The 18,198-nt window shown below is 43.6% G+C and overlaps 1 protein-coding gene across 2 annotated transcripts; it reads left to right on the top strand.

The window, feature by feature from the left end:
• Positions 1-1,798: 1,798 nt before the first annotated feature.
• LOC125468472 (ribonuclease 3-like protein 2) lies at positions 1,799-17,050 on the top strand. 2 transcript variants are annotated; one of them, XM_048564265.1, is made up of 4 exons: positions 1,801-2,252; positions 3,358-3,522; positions 15,879-16,234; positions 16,339-17,050. In XM_048564265.1, exons 1-4 carry the CDS (start codon positions 1,884-1,886, stop codon positions 16,667-16,669), a joined length of 1,221 nt encoding a protein of 406 aa, XP_048420222.1. In that variant the 5' UTR covers positions 1,801-1,883; the 3' UTR covers positions 16,670-17,050. The 2 variants fall into 2 exon arrangements, with proteins under 2 accessions (XP_048420223.1, XP_048420222.1); XM_048564266.1 differs by lacking the exons at positions 15,879-16,234; positions 16,339-17,050 and adding an exon at positions 7,945-8,645 and having other exon boundaries at positions 1,799-2,252.
• Positions 17,051-18,198: the final 1,148 nt, after the last annotated feature.

Here is an 18,198-nt window from a genome sequence, read left to right on the forward strand (position 1 = left end):
GTTCTGAGATACATGCATGGTAGGCTCTTGTGCTTCCTGCTGCATTTGAAATATGAATGCATAGGTTAGAGGACAATTCCTTATGCAACTTAAGAGGTTGCAGTTATGCAAGAACAACCATGGATTATAGGAAAATGTTGTGTCTCATGCCTCTAGATTTAGGTTAGGATTTGAACCTGTAACATTTATTTGTGCTCGTCGTAGTTTTCAGACTGTCTATTCCCCGCTTCAAGCGATTGTTTGATTGGATGGAGTTTACGGGTTGTTTAGGTTCCACAAAGCACTGAAATGAAACAAATGAAAGTTTGTCCTTGTTTTGATTGGATTGGAGCGAGATCTCGATTAGGCATAGCCGTACACTTTGAAAGTTGAAATCAGCAATTAGGTGGTTTCACTGCTAACACTGTTACAGGTGAGATATGGTTCTTCTTAGTCAGCGCAAGGATCTTACCTAGAGATTTGAGGATTGTAGTGTTCAGAATTATGCTACTGAACTTTTTCGCCTCGGTTAGGGCATGATCGAGATCTCGGTCTTCATTAAGTTTTTGATCTTCCGAGTAGTTTAGTTAGAATCTTAGAACATGACTACATTACAAACTCTCTCAAATTCTAGACAGATCGATCAATACAGCCACTCATCAGCCTCGGCACCGATACCATTTCCCTCCACTTTGCATAATAGTTCTTCACCATAATACCCACCTCACTCTCCTTAAATCCATATTTTTCTAATTATTGCAAGAAAATTTTGTCTTTAGAATTGTTGGAGTAATAATAGAAAATAAGAAAATAATAAAAGAATTCCAATATTAATAATCGTAAAGAAGATCACAGCATTAGATAGGTTCAAGATTAATACAAACAATTAGAACTTTGGCGAACCTTATGTGTTTCATACTTTCTAGACACGACTCGAATTTGGGAATAAACTTTATTGCTGATAAACAACGGCTATGAATGTATATAGAACTCAAGACCTTGTTTCATGAAGAGATGTAACTCTATACCTCAATAACAAAAATATATAGAATTTTAACATTGTATGGATTCATAAGTCTTATAAAAAAAAAAAAATTATAAATTGATGTATAAAATGTAATCTCCTATTTGGTTAGATGTGGTCCTGCGACACCACTGATTCACTGAAACTGGACGCAAACTGGGAATAGATTACCATGATTCAATATTCATCAACCAATTCCCACATGACAACCTCGGCCGCAATGTTTTACCCCTTTTATCTTTTTCTCTCTCTTTACCATTCTTTAGTCTTACTTTTACTGTTAATGTTGCTTTACTTAATGGAGAAAGGATCATCGCTGGTTCCAGGAAAGGATTCAGAACATCTCGTAATTGTATTCATTCATCATACGGTTAGAAATTATTTAAAATTTAAAATTAAGTATAAATACTACTTAATGAAAATCAACTGTACATTGTACAATAAACGGACACGATTACGAGTTTTTCCAAATTCTCAGGAAAAAGATCTGATGAGGATCATTTTCCTTACTTAATTGCCTCAACACCATCAACCAATCCCCATGTTACGAGAAGAGATCATCTCTGAATCAAGTAATTTAGATTTTTGAAATTTCATTCAACTGTTCACTTATTTTGACATCTTAAAAGCTATAATAATTTTTATCGTTGGATAAAATTTTAAAAGTTCGAATCACTTAATTTGATGATGTTGGTTAAAGAGATCCGGAGAGGATCTATTCTCGCACGTTACAACCTCGGCCGCACTGTTTTACCCCTTTTCTATTTTTCTCTCTTTAACATTCTTTAGTCTTACTTTTAAGTCTTACTTTTACTGTTAAGGTTGTTTAACTTAATTGCCTCAACACTGTCAACCGCGATCGATCTTCCAATTCAGCAACATGAAACTCTTCACCATCTCAGCATCCCTCGATCGCGAGCTTCAGCCATCGCCGGAAATGAAAGATTCAGTGACGGCCATGGAGAAAATCGTAGGTCACAACTTCAAGAACAAGAGGCTCCTAGAGGAAGCTCTCACACACTCCTCCATCACTTACTTTCCCTCGTATAAGCGTCTCGCGGTGCTCGGCGACGCCGCCCTTGGCCTCGCTATGAGTAATCACCTCTTTCTTGCTTACCCCAATATGGATCAATGCAACTTCACTGAGCTCCGCTCCGCAAATGTTAGTAGGGGGAAGTTCGCATGCGCCGCTGTAAAACATGGTTTTTATGGCTGCCTTCGCCACAGATCACCTGCTCTCGATAATGAGGTCATTGTTTGTGCTCTCTCTCTCTCTGATTTCTTTCAATTGTTACGTACATACTGTATTACTATTATTTTTTTAGAATTGTTATTAGCATTTCTAAAATCTCATTGTTATTTATAGTACAAAATAAGATTTTCGAAGTGTCAATAATAATTTTCTTATTTTTTGTATTTTTTGAAAATTGAAAAGTCGAATTTGCAATTTGTAGAGGTTTTTAATTTTCAAAGGAGCTATTATTGGCAATTTGGCATACTAAAAGAAAAAATTATCATACACTAAAATATAAGAAGAAAAAAAATGTAATAAAACTCGAATGAATTTTTTTATTTTTTGCTTTAAATGCCAATAACATCTTTCTTTCTTCTTTTTTTATTTATTTTTTTTTTAAGAAGTTAAATATTATAATTTTTTTCTTTTTTTTTAAAGGGGACCAACAAAGGGCTTCAGTAACCCTAAACTAGTTAGCTAGCTTGGTTCGTAGTCACAAGGGTACAAATCCTTCCATCGTTAAAAACTTTGCCAGGCCTAGAGAAACAGCCTTTGCTTGGGGCACAATGAATGTCTTTTGAGCAGAGGCACAACCCTTCTAGTGCACACCCTTCTGGGTGTTGGGACTGACAAAGGCATTTCAAACCCATGTCTTTTGAGAAAAGACTGATATATCATAACATGAAAAAAAAAAAAAAAAGAAGAAAAAAGAAAGGGAACAATTATTTGCATTCCAAATATTCTATTTTACACTTTTTTTATATGTATTTTTCTTTCTAAACATAGAAAGTTTAGAGTGCAAAATGAGAATTTTAGAATGACAATAACAACTCCCTTAAAAAAATGTGTACATATAATTAGAGTCACTGAAATATTTCCTGAGCTTTTGATTACCAACTAACTAATGTGAACATTAATTTCTTATTTCTATGAAGAAGTTTGTAAATGAAACATTGTCACACATAAGTTAGTATTTTAAAAGCAGGTGCCTCTTTACCCCCTTTTGATTTAAGTTTTTATTGTGTTTTTCTTGTTGAAATTTGTTTAAAAGATTTGTGGCAGCGTTAAGTAATGGTATTTTTACTTTTGTTTTAATGAGCAATTTGATTTAAATTTTTAGGTAAGAGAGTTTGCCAGAGAGGTATCTATATGGAATGGAAAAAATGAGCCGACACTTGTATATGATGGGGCTATACAACCCAGTCGTGTTCTTGCAGAAATTGTGGAGGCAGTGGCAGCTGCTGTATACATTGACTTGAACTTTGATCTGGACAAACTATGGATGGTGCGTATTTCCTTTGCTTGTTTCATTTTATAGTACTGTTGACTACAAAAATTACAAAACCTACGTGGCGCGCAGGCCGAGTAACTAATGAGCTAACTACGTCCTTCGGTTGAATGCGGGGCGTGCCAACTCGTCGGCCGAGCTCGGCCGAGGAGTAAAATGTGATGTCGCGTTGGGTGCGCTATTGACTTCTGTATCTTGCGATTGCGACCGAGGAAGGAACGCTCTCGGCCTCTGGGTTCTATAGCCTGAAGACAAGGCTACTAATTCTACGGAGTTCACAAGTCGTCGGACCCTGATTCGGTCACTGTGATTATATTCGTAAGAGTATAAGCACGCCGAATCGAGACCAAACTATATGGGCACAGGTACTCGAATGTGATGTATGTCTTGATGGTAAACGTAGTTCGGCCGTCGGAATGCCGAACCCTGAAACTTATTTGCGAGTATCCAATCATAAACTCACTCGGCGTCCAATACGCCGAGCAATGCAACTCGTAACACCCAACTACGCCGAAAAGGCTTAGTTAGATGACCTCTACCAACAAAGGTTCGAAAACCCTTCTTGGCTGAGACTTAGATAGATAATCGGTCGACCTCGACGCAGTGCTGTTTATCCAAACTGAAGGTGTTTCTCGGTCGGCTGATTCTGCGGCAGCAGTGCTGTTTATCCAAACTGAAGGTGCTCACCGGTTGCTTCCACAGTGCTGTTTATCCAAACTGAAGGTGTGTCGGCAGGAAAGAAAGGAAAAATCTCAAGGTGTTTGAGAAGTTTTGCGCAGGGCAATTGGATGCTGATTGTCAAGGTCATTTCTATTGCGTAATTTCTTGTATTTATAGCACCTCGCTCCTTGAATCCCATTCTGATTTGGATTGGGAGTCCTTGTCCCATCTCACCTTTAACTCGAACAATCCTAGTCCTACTGGGATTCTGAATTCTCCTCCTTTTGAAGCTTTATCCCTTGCCGGTCGAGAATCCTGGTCGCACTAGGATTTCCTCGACCTTTCCTCATTCATCTGGACTACTTAAGATAGGATCTGGCCGACCCTGCCAGCTGGTCCGGGTTTCATTATTTGGCCCATAGCATGTGTCATTACCTTGGGCCGAGCACATCTTGCTGCTCGGCCCAATCATAATATTTTGGGCCCAAACATTGCCCCCTCGCTTCTGAGGTCGCCGACTGTTAACTCTTGGTCGAGCCTCGGCCTTGAAGAAGCGAAAACATTTATTGCTTTTTTGGACCTTACTTCATTAATGACCATTATTCCTGCATATTTATGAGACATGATTGCACCTTCCTCGTTGCCCCCAACGCATGGCCACGTGTCAATCTTCCGCCGCTCTTAAAAGCTTCAATCATGGGCCTCGAAACCGTGCACTAATTGAACCGTCTTATCCTTATTAATACATTGAACCTGTCGCTGCACGCCATCGTGCGTCCTGGATTTTCGACTCCTCGATCCCATTTTCGCAGGTTCCCAAAATATCCGAAATGATTGCAGGCTTTCCCGGTTACATTTCCCCCCAATTTGAACTAACGCTTTTCGAATTCCAATCCCTTTCGAAATTCAGGCGTTTGACCTTCAATCTGAAAAGCCTATAAATACCCACACTTTACTCTATTCGTATCTTACGCTTTCAGAAATCCCAAACTCTCAAATTTTAATCATCCTTGCTCGTTCAGACCAAACCCTCTAGTTTTCCTTTCTGCAATCTTTCCAGTTCTTCCAGATTACTCTAATGGCTTCCTTTATCGCGAAACTTTCCGAGGAGATCAACAAGTGCAAAGACTTCATTGATCGGAGCACCGTCAAGACGCTGCGATTTGAAGAGGACATGGCCACCACCCACCAAATTCTGGGTCCCCTCTTCAGAGACGCAGTGCCGTCGTCCGTTACTGACCTGCTCAAGGAGCAGTGTTTAACACCCCTGCTGCAGGGGTTCGACTGGTCAAAGTGGACTCTGGCGCGGCCTCAGGGAGCCTGGCCCTCGACCACCACGGCTTGGGCTGCCTGGGTCGACCGGATGAGCGCATTCTTCTCCAAGGAGTGGAAGGCTCTTGGCATCTATGATGCCATTATGCTGTCAACCATGGAGATTGCCATGGATAAGGAGCTGCTCCTGGCGGCCCTGAGTCTATGGTGTTCGACCACCAACACCATGGTCTTGCCTTTCGGCCCCCTCGGCCCCACAATCCTCGACGTCTCGGCCATCCTTGGGACTTCCCCGACCAGCCTTCCTATTGACGCCGCCCTTTCTGGATACCCTTCTCCTCTCGACCTGAAGGCGCTATTCGACGAAAGGACCGTCGAAACACTGAGCCGGGGCGATCGGGAACCCTCAAGGGAAGAAGTTCAAAAAACTCCACAAGAACTTCTTCAACTACAACACCCTCATCCTGCATTTCGCCGGTCGAGGCGAGGAGGGCCTGAGGAAGGGAGAGCACGAGGCCTTCCTCTTCTACTGGTACAACAAATTCATCTATTGTACCAGGTCGAACAAGTGCCTGGTGGAGAACATGCCGGTAGCCCAGGCACTGGCCAATGGTCGCTTGCTGGCGCTCAGTCCAGCCATACTCGCCAACCTCTACCGTTGCCTGGCTGAGGCGACCATTGGCAAGATTGACCCGCACTAGAACGGACCCCTCTGGGTGTTCTAACTCTAGTTGCAGGTCTACTTTTCCACCCTTCGACCGGAGGTTCCTGCCTTCGACCGAACGGCCGCCCTTGGCCTTCAACTGGCCTCTCGACCGGCGCCTCCTCACCGAGCCGACGAGGTCTTCAAACACTTCCTCAGCCTCGACGTCCTCTCGGATGACGAGTTCCTGGTGTGCCGGCGCCAGGAGTACCCTTCCTCGCTCAGGCTTCCTACGGCAACGTGGGCCGCGTCCGAGGATGCGGACATTCGTCAGCGATGGGGGTCGTTCGTTGTGGCTCGTGACCTTCCACTAGGTTGCGATGCCCGGTGAGCGGGCTGGGAGGTCTACCACCCCAATTTTGTCGCCCGGCAGCTTGGTTATCTCCAGGGCAGCCCAGTCTCCGTGCTCGCTTCTCGGTCACTCCTGAGTCGGGGACGTCTTACCGGCTCCTCTGAGAGGGAGTGCAAGACGTCCGACCAGGAGTTCCAAGAGAAGTGCAGGAAGTTCCGGATTCGGCCGGCGGTTCCTGAATCTTTGGGAACCGACACCTTCGGGGACTGGTGGGAGGAGTACACTGACGACTTCTTCGGTGCCCCGGCCGAAGATCTGGTGGAGAAGATCTTCGGCGACCGTCCTCGGTCGACGTCCTCGGCTAAACCTAAGGAGCCGGCCCAAGGTAGTTTTTCCGCCTTTCTTTTTCTTTTTTGTAACTTGATCCTTGTTACTAATCACCTTGCCCTTCAGGGAGTCGTATGCCGAGGAAGGTAGAGGTGGTCGCCGCGGTGGCGAAGGCGAAGAAGGTGCAGAAGCCCATCGCCACCGAGCGAGCAGTTCCGGCCAAACGCCCCCACCGAGCGGCCGAGCCGGAGGTTGATGCCTCTCGCCCTTCTAAACGCGTCAAGAAATTAGCGAAGAAGGGCGACCGGGAAATTCATGTCGTCCCTAGTGATACTACAGGGACGGCTGCTCCTGCCGGCTCTCCTCCTTTGCCGGATGCCCCGACTCCACCAGCCGTCTCTTCTCCTGAGGCCACGGCCGCCCCCATCGGCGCACCAGCTCCAGCCTCGGAGCCGGTCGTGGCGCCTGCCGCGGGGAAGTCGGCAGCACCTGTCGAGGGACCCTCTTCTCCAACGGTCGTTCTGGAGGTATGATTCTACTTCTCTCCTCGTTCCTTTAGGTTTTCGGTCATGACACAAGTTTCTTTTTGTTCAGGATGTCGAGAGCGAGAGCGAAGAGGTCCCCTTGGCACGCCGTCGCCGACCAGTCAACTCTCCTCCCGTTCATCCTCCTCCGGTTGTGGAGGCGACTGCTCGACCGACTCCTCCTGCGGCGGATCGCGGCAAGAGACCGACCCTGAGGCCACGGCCGAGTCGCCGATCCACCCGCAGGACGAAGACCTCCCCATTCCTCCGCAGGAAGTCTCCTCGGCCTATGTAAGTCTTCACTTTTTGTATTAATTTTCCCATGACATGTTCTTAAAAGACTATTAAATGTCAGGTGCCCGAACGGTCATTTCACCGACAATTTTATGCGCCGACGGGCGTTGTCTATATTTCTTGGCCACCGTCGTGGCCATCAAATGTAGATGACCTCCATCGGCCGCGTGAATTGAGAAGCGGTCTGAGGTACTGGGCTCGGCCATTAAGTTCCCTGGGTTCGAGCAATGACCCAGAGGGCATGGCCGAAGTCTCCTCTCGGTAGGTCTAAAACAATCCTCTTTCTTTTGATGTACTATACCACGATGTTTTTACTATTCTTCACAAAAATTTCCTCTTATGTGCAGCCATCGTGGGAGTTGGAGCTTGACGCTCTACTCCAGAGCACGACCGGTGAGGCCGGCTCCTCCGCCGCTCCTGCCGAACCAGCAGGAGCCATGCCCGAGGCCGAAGTCTTCGTGAAGCTGCGCGAAGTCCTTTCTCTCACTGCCTCCCAAGCTCTCCGATGCCAGGGTCTTGACTCTGTTGGAGAGTGTCTTAACGACCTCGCCAGTGGTGGTTACCTGAGCCCGGAGGGCATCTCTTTCCTCACCGATCTCCTGGAGCGGACTCGGCACCACTTTCTTATCTTCGAGCGAGCACTACAAGCCGAGGATGACCTGAAGGTGGCCAAGGTCGCGCAGGAGGCTGGCCGAGTAGAGTTGGAGGCAATCAAAGCAAGGAAAGCGAAGCTGATCGAGTTTGATCGCCAGATCTCTGACCTCGAGCGTCAAATTTCTGACCTTCGACAGCAAAGGTCGGCTGCTGCTTCCGAGCTCGAGAAGGACTTTGAGGCTAACAAGGCTCGGCTGACGGCCTTCGCTGCCGGTGCACGGCGTATCCAGCAGCTGCAATGCAACAAGAAGACACGGCAGGCTGAGATAATTTTGAGCGAAGCGAAGTGGCTGGAGCTGAAAGCTGCCCTCGAGACTTTCCTCCCTTTGACCCCTTAGGAACCCATCATTGTATTTGTATTTGTTGTAATAATCTTTTTGCTATCAATACAATGGTCGTTTTGCTATCAATACAATGGTCTTACTCTTGCATTTCCCAAGTAATTGGATAGTACTTCTTTAAAAACTTTCCATTAATCGGTAATTTGTGAACTGAACACGTCCGATCTCTGAGATGATATGCCCCCTTGCCGAGGACTTTGTGAACGACGAATGGCCCTTCCCAATTCGGCGACCACTTCCCAAATCTTGGGTCTTTAATCCCAACAGGCAACACAGTTTGTCAAACCAATTCTCCTTCGCCGAACGTTTTTTGTCTTACACGCTGGTTATACGCTCGTTCGGCAATTTTCTTTTGCGCTATCAACAAGTTACCCGCGTCGATTCGACTTTCTTCTAAATCTTCTAATTCTTGCCGCATCGCCTGACAATATTCAACACTGAACAAGTCACTCTGCTCGATTACTCGTAACGAACTTATACTCAACTCGACCGGTAACATGGCGTCGTGTCCATAAGTTAACGCGTAAGGGGTGGTTCCAGTGGCCGACCGGGGTGAAGTTCGGTATGCCTATAACGCTTCATTTAACTTCAAGTGCCACAACCCAGGTTTCTCTTTTACCATTTTTTCAAGGATGCCGATCAACACTTTATTGCTTGCCTCGGCCTGCCTGTTTGCCTGTGGGTAGTACGGCGTAGATTGCTCGAGTCGGATGTTCAAACTTGCCGCGTATTCCTTAAACCTATCGGCCGTGAATAAAGTGCCATTATCAGTTATGATCGTTTCTGGCACGCCGAATCTGGTCACAATATTTTCCTCTACGAAATTGCATACCTCCTTGGCCGTTAATTCGGCGTATGATCTTGCCTCGACCCACTTAGTGAAATAGTCAGTTGCTACCATAATCCACGCGTGTTTCGCTGCCCCCGATGATGGCGTGATTTTGCCAATCACGTCCATTGCCCAACCTCTGAACGGCCATGGTTTAGTGACTGAATGTAGCAATTCGGCCGGGGCTCTCTGTACGTGTCCATGAATTTGGCATGGTACGCATCTCCGTGCATATTCGATGCAATCCTTTAATATATTGGGCCAAAAGTAACCGTGTCGTCGGAGCAACCAACGCATATTTCGTCCAGACTGGTGTGCTCCGCAAATTCCTTCATGTACCTCGGCCATTGCTTGGGTAGCCTCGTCTGGGCCGAGGCACAATAGCAGTAAACCATCATCGCCCTTGCGATATAATTCATTTTGATACGACACGTAATTCGTGGCGAGGACCTTCGTTCTCCGGTCGTGTTTCCCGTTGGGATTATCGAGGTACCGTAACATCGTTTTTCTCCAATCATCTGGTTCTACCTCGACGGCACATATTTCTACGGGGTCTCCTCGTTCTAGTAGGGATGGGAGCGACATTACCCTGGTACGTATTACGTGTGTGCGCTGGAGAGTTTGCCGATTGATCAAGGCCGGGTACGATTGCAGGCCTGTGGCTGCGATTCGGCCGAGCTTGCCCCCCATGAGTTGTGCTCCGGAGGCGATCTGGGCGAGTTCATCGGCATCGGTATTGTGGATTCGGGAAATGTGTTCAAAAATGATCCGTCCGAATGACTCGGCCAGGTAGGTGGCGACCATGTGATATGGCGCTAAAGTACAACTCATGCAACGAAAAATGCCGTTCAATTGGTTAATCACAAGTTCGGAATCACCGAGGACAAGAACACGAGAGGCCCGTAAATCGTGTAAAACGTGTAGGCCGATAATGAGGGCTTCATATTCAGCCTGATTATTCGTGCAACTGAAATCCAACTTGAGAGAAAAATACCATCGGCAGTGGTTGGGCGACTGAATTGCAATGCCGACACCCGCCAAAGTCAAAGTGCTGGAGCCATCAAAATGCATGGTCCAATGGTTATCGCGTATGGTGACTAGACCGATGTCGACATCGCCTCCTTCAAAACCGTATGGGGAGGGGTGTTGGGCCAAGAAGTCAGCGAGAGCCTGCCCTTTGACGGCCTTTTGGGGTACGTACTGTAGGCTGAACTCAGATAAGGCGAGCGTCCATTTTCCGATTCGGCCTTTGACGATAGGCCGAGTGAGCATGTCTCAACGGTCATGAACTCCGAAGGTTTAGCACAATGGTCCCACTGGGCGTGCCAAAATGTTGACTACAAAAATTACAAAACCTACGTGGCGCGCAGGCCGAGTAACTAATGAGCTAACTACGTCATTCGGTTGAATGCGGGGCGTGCCAACTCGTCGGCCGAGCTCGGCCGAGGAGTAAAATGTGATGTCGCGTTGGGTGCGCTATTGACTTCTGTATCTTGCGATTGCGACCGAGGAAGGAACGCTTTCGGCCTCTGGGTTCTATAGCCTGAAGACAAGGCTACTAATTCTACGGAGTTCACAAGTCGTCGGACCCTGATTCGGTCACTGTGATTATATTCGTAAGAGTATAAGCACGCCGAATCGAGACCAAACTATATGGGCACAGGTACTCGAATGTGATGTATGTCTTGATGGTAAACGTAGTTCGGCCGTCGGAATGCCGAACCCTGAAACTTATTTGCGAGTATCCAATCATAAACTCACTCGGCGTCCAATACGCCGAGCAATGCAACTCGTAACACCCAACTACGCCGAAAAGGCTTAGTTAGATGACCTCTACCAACAAAGGTTCGAAAACCCTTCTCGGTCGAGACTTAGATAGATAATCGGTCGACCTCGACGCAGTGCTGTTTATCCAAACTGAAGGTGTTACTCGATCGGCTGATTCTGCGGCAGCAGTGCTGTTTATCCAAACTGAAGGTGCTCACCGGTTGCTTCCACAGTGCTGTTTATCCAAACTGAAGGTGTGTCGGCAGGAAAAGAAAAGGAAAAATCTCAAGGTGTTTGAGAGGTTTTGCGCAGGGCAATTGCATGCTGATTGTCAAGGTCCTTTCTATTGCGTAATTTCTTGTATTTATAGCACCTCGCTCCTTGAATCCCATTCTGATTTGGATTGGGAGTCCTTGTCCCATCTCACCTTTAACTCGAACAATCCTAGTCCTACTGGGATTCTGAATTCTCCTCCTTTTGAAGCTTTATCCCTTGCCGGTCGAGAATCCTGGTCGCACCAGGATTTCCTCGACCTTTCCTCATTCATCTGGACTACTTAAGATAGGATCTGGCCGACCCTGCCAGCTGGTCCGGGTTTCATTATTTGGCCCATAGCATGTGTCATTACCTTGGGCCGAGCACATCTTGCTGCTCGGCCCAATCATAATATTTTGGGCCCAAACAAGTACACTTATGGAAACCTTCTTTGAGTTTTTAATTAGGGTTTGGAAGTTGGTTTGAACTCTAACTAGTGGTTTTTGTTAGTTTTTGTCTTGGTTTGTGTATTGTTTTGGTAAGTTTTGCAATAGAAATGAATGAGAAATTGAGGAACACAAGAACCTAGAATTTCAAAGAAAATGAAGAACGAAAAGTGGAGTATGTTGCTCCTCTTGGATTCAATTTGATTCAGTTACAGATCACAAACACTGAAGAGGAAGGAATATAGTCGTTGCTTCCTTCACACTTGCAGCATGACTTGATGATGTGCAAAACACCTTGATCACTTAAACACACACAGCTAATATAACTACTGGCATACATCTGACGGTCTATTACACGAAAAACATGAGCTTAAACCCAAAAAATGAAAAGCAATCTGTTGAATAAAATCTGCACCAATGCTTGTCCTTCAATCCTCCTTTCTAAAACTTGTTGCGTATTTGACTCCAAGTAATCCTCTAAGCATGTAGAATCTGTCCTTTTGTAAAGCTTTTGTAAAGACATATGCCAATTGCTCTTCAGACTTGCAATAAATCAGATTGATAACGTTGGAATATTGCAAAGTTTCCCTGATGTAGTAATACCTCCTGCCAATGTGTTTTCATCTTTGGTGAAACACATGATTCCTTGTTCTTCACCAAAATCCTCCAACACAAACTTGAACCACACTGCCTGAACTGTTGCTTCTGCAGCTCCCGTACTCAGCCTTTGCAGTTGATAAAGCTACACAGTGCTCCTTGACTGAAGCCCAAGAAAAAATCCCACTACCAAATGAAAATCCATAGGCCGAAGTGCTCTTCATATCAGATTCATCACCTCTTCAATCACTATCACAATATGCAATCAACGGTGATGATTTCCCTTTTTCATATTCAATTCCATTATCCAAAAGTACCTTGAATGTACCTTAGGACCTTTTTGGATGTTCCAAGATGTTTCTTGGTAGGATTGTGCAGAAACCTTTATAACAAACTTGTAAACATTATATCAGGCTTTGTTGTACAAAGCTTCATCTACAAGATCACCTCCATCATCATTTTTCAATTTTTCATTCACAGATAGTGGAGTACTAACTAGTTTACAATCCTTCAATCCAAATTTTCCAAAAAAAGTCCATGCATATTTTCTTTGGTTTATGAAAATCTCATGCTCAGATTGAACAATTTCCGACAATAAACCAAAAGATGTCATCTCATCTCGCTTCATCATGTTTGCTTTGAACTCATTTATCAACTGAAGACTGCTTCTAGTATGGATAATATCATCCACATAGATTGACACAATAATGGATTCAGATTCACCCCTTGTCTTGATATAGAGTGTAGTTTCACTTGGACTCCTTGTGAAACTATACTTATGCAGATTTGATTCAATTTCTTCGTACCAGGCCCTTGGTGCTTGTTTCAAACCATAAAGTGCTTTCTTGAATCTATAAACCTTGTCTTCAGCTCGTGCTACTACAAATCCCTCTGGTTGATCAACATGGACTTCTTCTTGCAGAACACCATTGAGAAATGCAAACTTGACATCATGTTGGTAGAATTTCTAACTTCTCTGAGATGCTAAAGCAATCAATGTTCTTATAGTGTCTAGCCTCGCAGCTGGGGCAATAGTTGAAGTTAATACCAAACTTTTAGGTTAACTTTTGGCTACAAAGCTTGCCTTGTGCTTCTTTATAATGCCATCTAGGTTCAATGTGGTCGTGAAAACCCACTTGAATCCAACAATTGGGTTATCCTCAACCAAATCCCATGTTTTGTTCTTCTCTATCATTTCAGTCTCTAAATTCATTGCTTTCTTCCAAGCACTATTAGATGCAACTTTCTTCTCATCTCTCATGTTCAATAATACTGAGATTACATTTTCTTAGATATCACTAACTTTCTTCAATTTTACTGGAGTGTCGTGTGAATTACTTGATTCTCCAAAAGTCTATGTGAATCAACAAATATATGTTGCTGAGAATTTCTCCCTTTTAGCTGAACTTATCTCTCAGTGTTAACCTAAGTCATTTCAATCTCCTTGTGCCTCTCATTCAAATCTAAATTCACAGGAAATGACGTTGAAACATCTTCTTTAGTTTTCCAGTCCCAAGTTCCATTTTCATCAAATATCACACTTCTTGAAAGAAAATCTTCTTGACAATCACATGATGCTCAAGTTTTCTATCTTCAAAGATTGCAACCTTGTCATCTCTAAATACCAGAAAATAACCATGTTTTATCATTTTCCCCACACTCAACAGATTCTCATCCAATCCTGGAACTAGCATCATTTCGTTGATGTTTCTAGTTCCATTCTTGGTCTCAATAACTAATGTACCATTTGCAATGGCTTGTACATCCCATTTTGATTCTTATAGTTACATCTCTGTCAACATTGATAAACAATAATTCATGTGAGATCATATAGTTACTGAAACCACTATCAATGTACCACACATGTTCATTCTTAACAATTGGTGCGGAATTGCAGGCAAAAAAGCATTGCAGTTTCTTCTCCAGCTTCCTTGGCAGAGTGAACTTGTTGTACTATCTTGCTTCTGCAATCCTTGGCATTGTGACCAAATTTCTCACGCTTAGGGCATTTTGGCTTCTCTTTAAACCAACATTCACCATAATGTAAACTGTCACAAGTCCTGCAAATCTCCTTTGAATTCTCCCTACTTCCGTTGTACTTTATAATTGCATTAGACTTCACAGACCCCATTTTCTCCTTATTCTTCCAAAACTTCTTGCTCTTGGAACCACTAGCCTGTGGGCTATTCCTAGATTGAATACCGAGACAACTGAAATCCCTCTCAGTCACATCTCTAGCTTCAGCATGCCTCAATAATCTTTTTTCAAAACCCTTGAGAGTTGCTACAACCTCAGTGGGGTCAATCACACTGATTTTCTTAGTTCCATCAATCACAGATACAATGTTATCAGATGTTGGGATAAGACTAATCAATAGCTTTTCTACAATCCTCTTATTCGACAATTCTTCACCATAGATTTTCATTTGATTAATCAATCCAAACAGCCTAGTCAAATAATCAGACAATGCTTCACCATATCTGATTCTAGAATATTCAAAATCACAACGAATACCTTGAAGTTTCACCGCCATAACTTGTGAATCACCCTTGTATTCCTGCTTCAAGACGTCCCAAGCTTCCTTAGATGTTTCTAGATTTGCAATCCAAGGAAAGATCTCATCGGATACAGCCCCCTGAATAAGTCCCAATGCCTTTGTAATGAGGTCTTGAATCACGATCTGCTTCTTCTTAGTGAGTCCTTCATCGGACTCATCTGGAAACTCTACTCCTTCATCTACAAATTTTCACAATGCTGGGATTTGAAGATAGTCTTCGTCCTAATACACCAAAAGTCGTAGTTGACTCCAGTGATGGGAGCTCAAAGCTCAGCTCCACATTCAGCCATTTCGTTCTTTGATTCAACTAAGTTCTTCGTTGAAAACACAGAAAACTCAAATCACAGTTTCACACCCCTTGATTCAAGTCAAACTAAGCTCTGAGGACATGTTAGTGTTTGTATTGGTTTGTGTATTGTTTTGGTAAGTTTTAAAATACAAATCAATGAGAAATTGATGAATGCAAGAAGCTGGAATCGCAGAGAAAATGAAGGAAGAAAAGCAGAGTACGTTGCTCCTCTTGGATTCAATTTGATTCAGTTACACATCACACACACACTGAAGAGGATGGAATATAGCCGTTGCTTCCTTCACACTTTCAGCATAACTCAATTACGTGCACAACATGTTAATCACTTAAAAAACACATGGCTGCTGTAACAGCTGGCATACATACAATGGTCTATAATGTTATAATCTTAGTCGTCTATTACAAAACGTGAACGACAAGAACTTAAACCCAGACTATGAAAAACAATCTGTTTAAGAAATTCTGCACCAATGCTTATCCTTCAACAGTTTTTATGTTAATTATCCGTTGCGGTACATTTTGTAGAAATTCAAGCATCTTTTGGAGCCTATAGTTACTCTCGAGGGATTGCTACATCACCCTGTGACAGTGTTGTTTAAGTTTTGCCAAAAGCATGGAATGCGTGTTGAAATCCAGGGGTCGAGAAATAATACCGAAAATTTAAGTATTGCTTGTGTACGTGTTGATGGTTACATCGTTGCCTCGGCTTCTTATAAGCATATGGAAATTGCTAGGCTTTCTGCTGCACGAACAGCTCTATCTGAGTTGTCCAATTCATTCGACATAAGCTGTAAGTCGGTTAAAGTTGTTACAGAAAATGAAGCTAAACAGAATTTGAATGTGCTTTGTGACAAGAAGAGGATCCCTAAACCAACTTACAAGTACAAACTCTTCAATTATTATTATTATTTTTTTTTTTGTGTTTATAGAAATATGTTGTCATAATATTTTAAATAATCCACGAATATTTACTTTGCTATTGTAGAATTGAGAAAGAATCTGGTCCTGCACATGAGAAGAGATTTGTATCATCAGTTGAAATTGCAACTGTAGAGCTAAAAATGATGGGAGATGAAAGGTCGACAATAAAAGATGCGGAGAATTCTGCGGCTGCCTTGATGATCCTTTGTTTACTACAATCTGATACTATGACCAACACCAAAGAAGCAGGTAATAGTAGGATTGGTTATTTTCCCTCAGTACTCTACAGACTTTGTGTTATGATTCGTTGGGTGACGAGGCTGCTTGTTTTTTGTTTCAAAGGAATAAGTCTGTTAGTTATTTTCTTTACCGTGGTCAAATTAGTTATTGGGTAGCCTTTCTCTTTATTTCCATATTTGGAGGTCACTCTTGATTCCTCTTGGAATTTCAAAGAGCTTGTTTGTATGGCCTCGTTCGATGTTCAGGACTAAATAAGAATGTTGGTCATTGATTGAATGTTAATCATGTTCTACATTCATATGCACCACCAGATTTCGCAACCCATGACAAGGAGAAATTTTTATGGGTAAGCACAGAATCAAGACAAAACATATGAAGAAATTTGTATCCTCAGATAAAATTGCAACCGCGGATGGTGTGCTATCATGACAGGAGATGAAATGTCGAGAATAAAAGATGTGGACAACTCTGCAGCTTCGTCGATGATCTGTGCTGTACAAGAATCTGGTTATATATGATACAACTCTGATTTTTTATTCTTCTTCCTGAGATATATATGTGCTTTGTATGTGTGGTAGGTTCTTGTACATTTGAAATTTGAATGCATAGGTTAGAGGAAAATTCCGTATGGCTGGAGTCCTGCAAGAATAACCATGGATTATAGGAAAATAATGTGTTTCGTGCCTACAGGATTTAGGTTAGGATTTGATCCTGTAACATGTGGTTTGTGCTCACCATAGTTTTCGGACCGGGTGTGCCCTGTTTCAAGTGTTGGCATGATTGGATAGAGTTTACTGGCAGTTTAAGTTCGACAGAGCACTTTTGTATCAAAATTTATATGATCTAAAACAAGTGACCTACAATCAACAATAGAAAATGAAGTATAGTTTTATGCTAGTCTAGGAGCTCAATTTTTATGGTTTTTTTTTAAAAAAAAAACTTAAAGGTGATAGTCCTGCGATGGCTCGGAGACATGGAGAGACAAAATGAAACAAGTGAAAGATTGTCCTTGTCTCGGCTCTTAAAGCTACCAGAGCAGATTAGGCATAGAAGTACTCTTTAAAAGTTGAAGTCGTCAATTAGGTGGTTTCACTGCTAACATTAATTGTTGCAGGTGAGGTATGGTGCTTAGTCAGTGCAAGGAGCTTACCTAGAGATTGTTGAGAATGAATCCCACATCGATGGAGGAGATATCTTGCATGAAGCTAAATGGTATCAAAGCACTACGTCCTCAGCCAAATGGTCACATGCGCTCTACGTCACCCCATTTCTATTGTTGCTAGGCTTGATCAATATAGCTACTTCCCTCCACTTTGCATGGTTGTTCTTCACCGTATAATAGCCCCTCACTCTCCTTATCCCTTACAAATTTTACAACCTCGCTCAAGCTCTCCTTTGAAAACCGCCCATCTTCTTCTCTCTCCACCTCCATAGCAACCTTGAGCTCTTTAACCAGCAACTTGGTTACCAAGATCTGGTTCACCAGTCGTGGAACCAGAACAATCTGATTTTCACTCAACAAAGACTCCAGCATTGACCCAAATCCACAGTGAACAAAGAACCAACTGCAGGGCGGCGCAAGATCGACGTTAGGCTGTTTAGTGATGGCTGAGGGAGCAGGAGGATTTCATTGTCAGTCGAGCTTTATGGCGGAGGCAGAAGCTATGCGCACTGGCCTCACTGA

This window comes from the organism of the source record quoted next, unplaced genomic scaffold, assembly GCF_019419815.1.
Source record: "Pyrus x bretschneideri cultivar Hongxiangsu unplaced genomic scaffold, Pyrus_bretschneideri_v1 Contig38, whole genome shotgun sequence".
Classification (NCBI taxonomy): domain Eukaryota; kingdom Viridiplantae; phylum Streptophyta; class Magnoliopsida; order Rosales; family Rosaceae; genus Pyrus; species Pyrus x bretschneideri.

Bases quoted from the DNA above. Each gene is read 5' to 3' on its own strand.
- LOC125468472 (XM_048564265.1), top strand. From the start codon at position 1,884: ATGAAACTCTTCACCATCTCAGCATCCCTCGATCGCGAGCTTCAGCCA. The intron at 2,253-3,357 runs GTCATTGTTTGT...TTAAATTTTTAG, and splicing joins CACCTGCTCTCGATAATGAG to GTAAGAGAGTTTGCCAGAGA. The intron at 3,523-15,878 runs GTGCGTATTTCC...TACATTTTGTAG, and splicing joins ATCTGGACAAACTATGGATG to AAATTCAAGCATCTTTTGGA.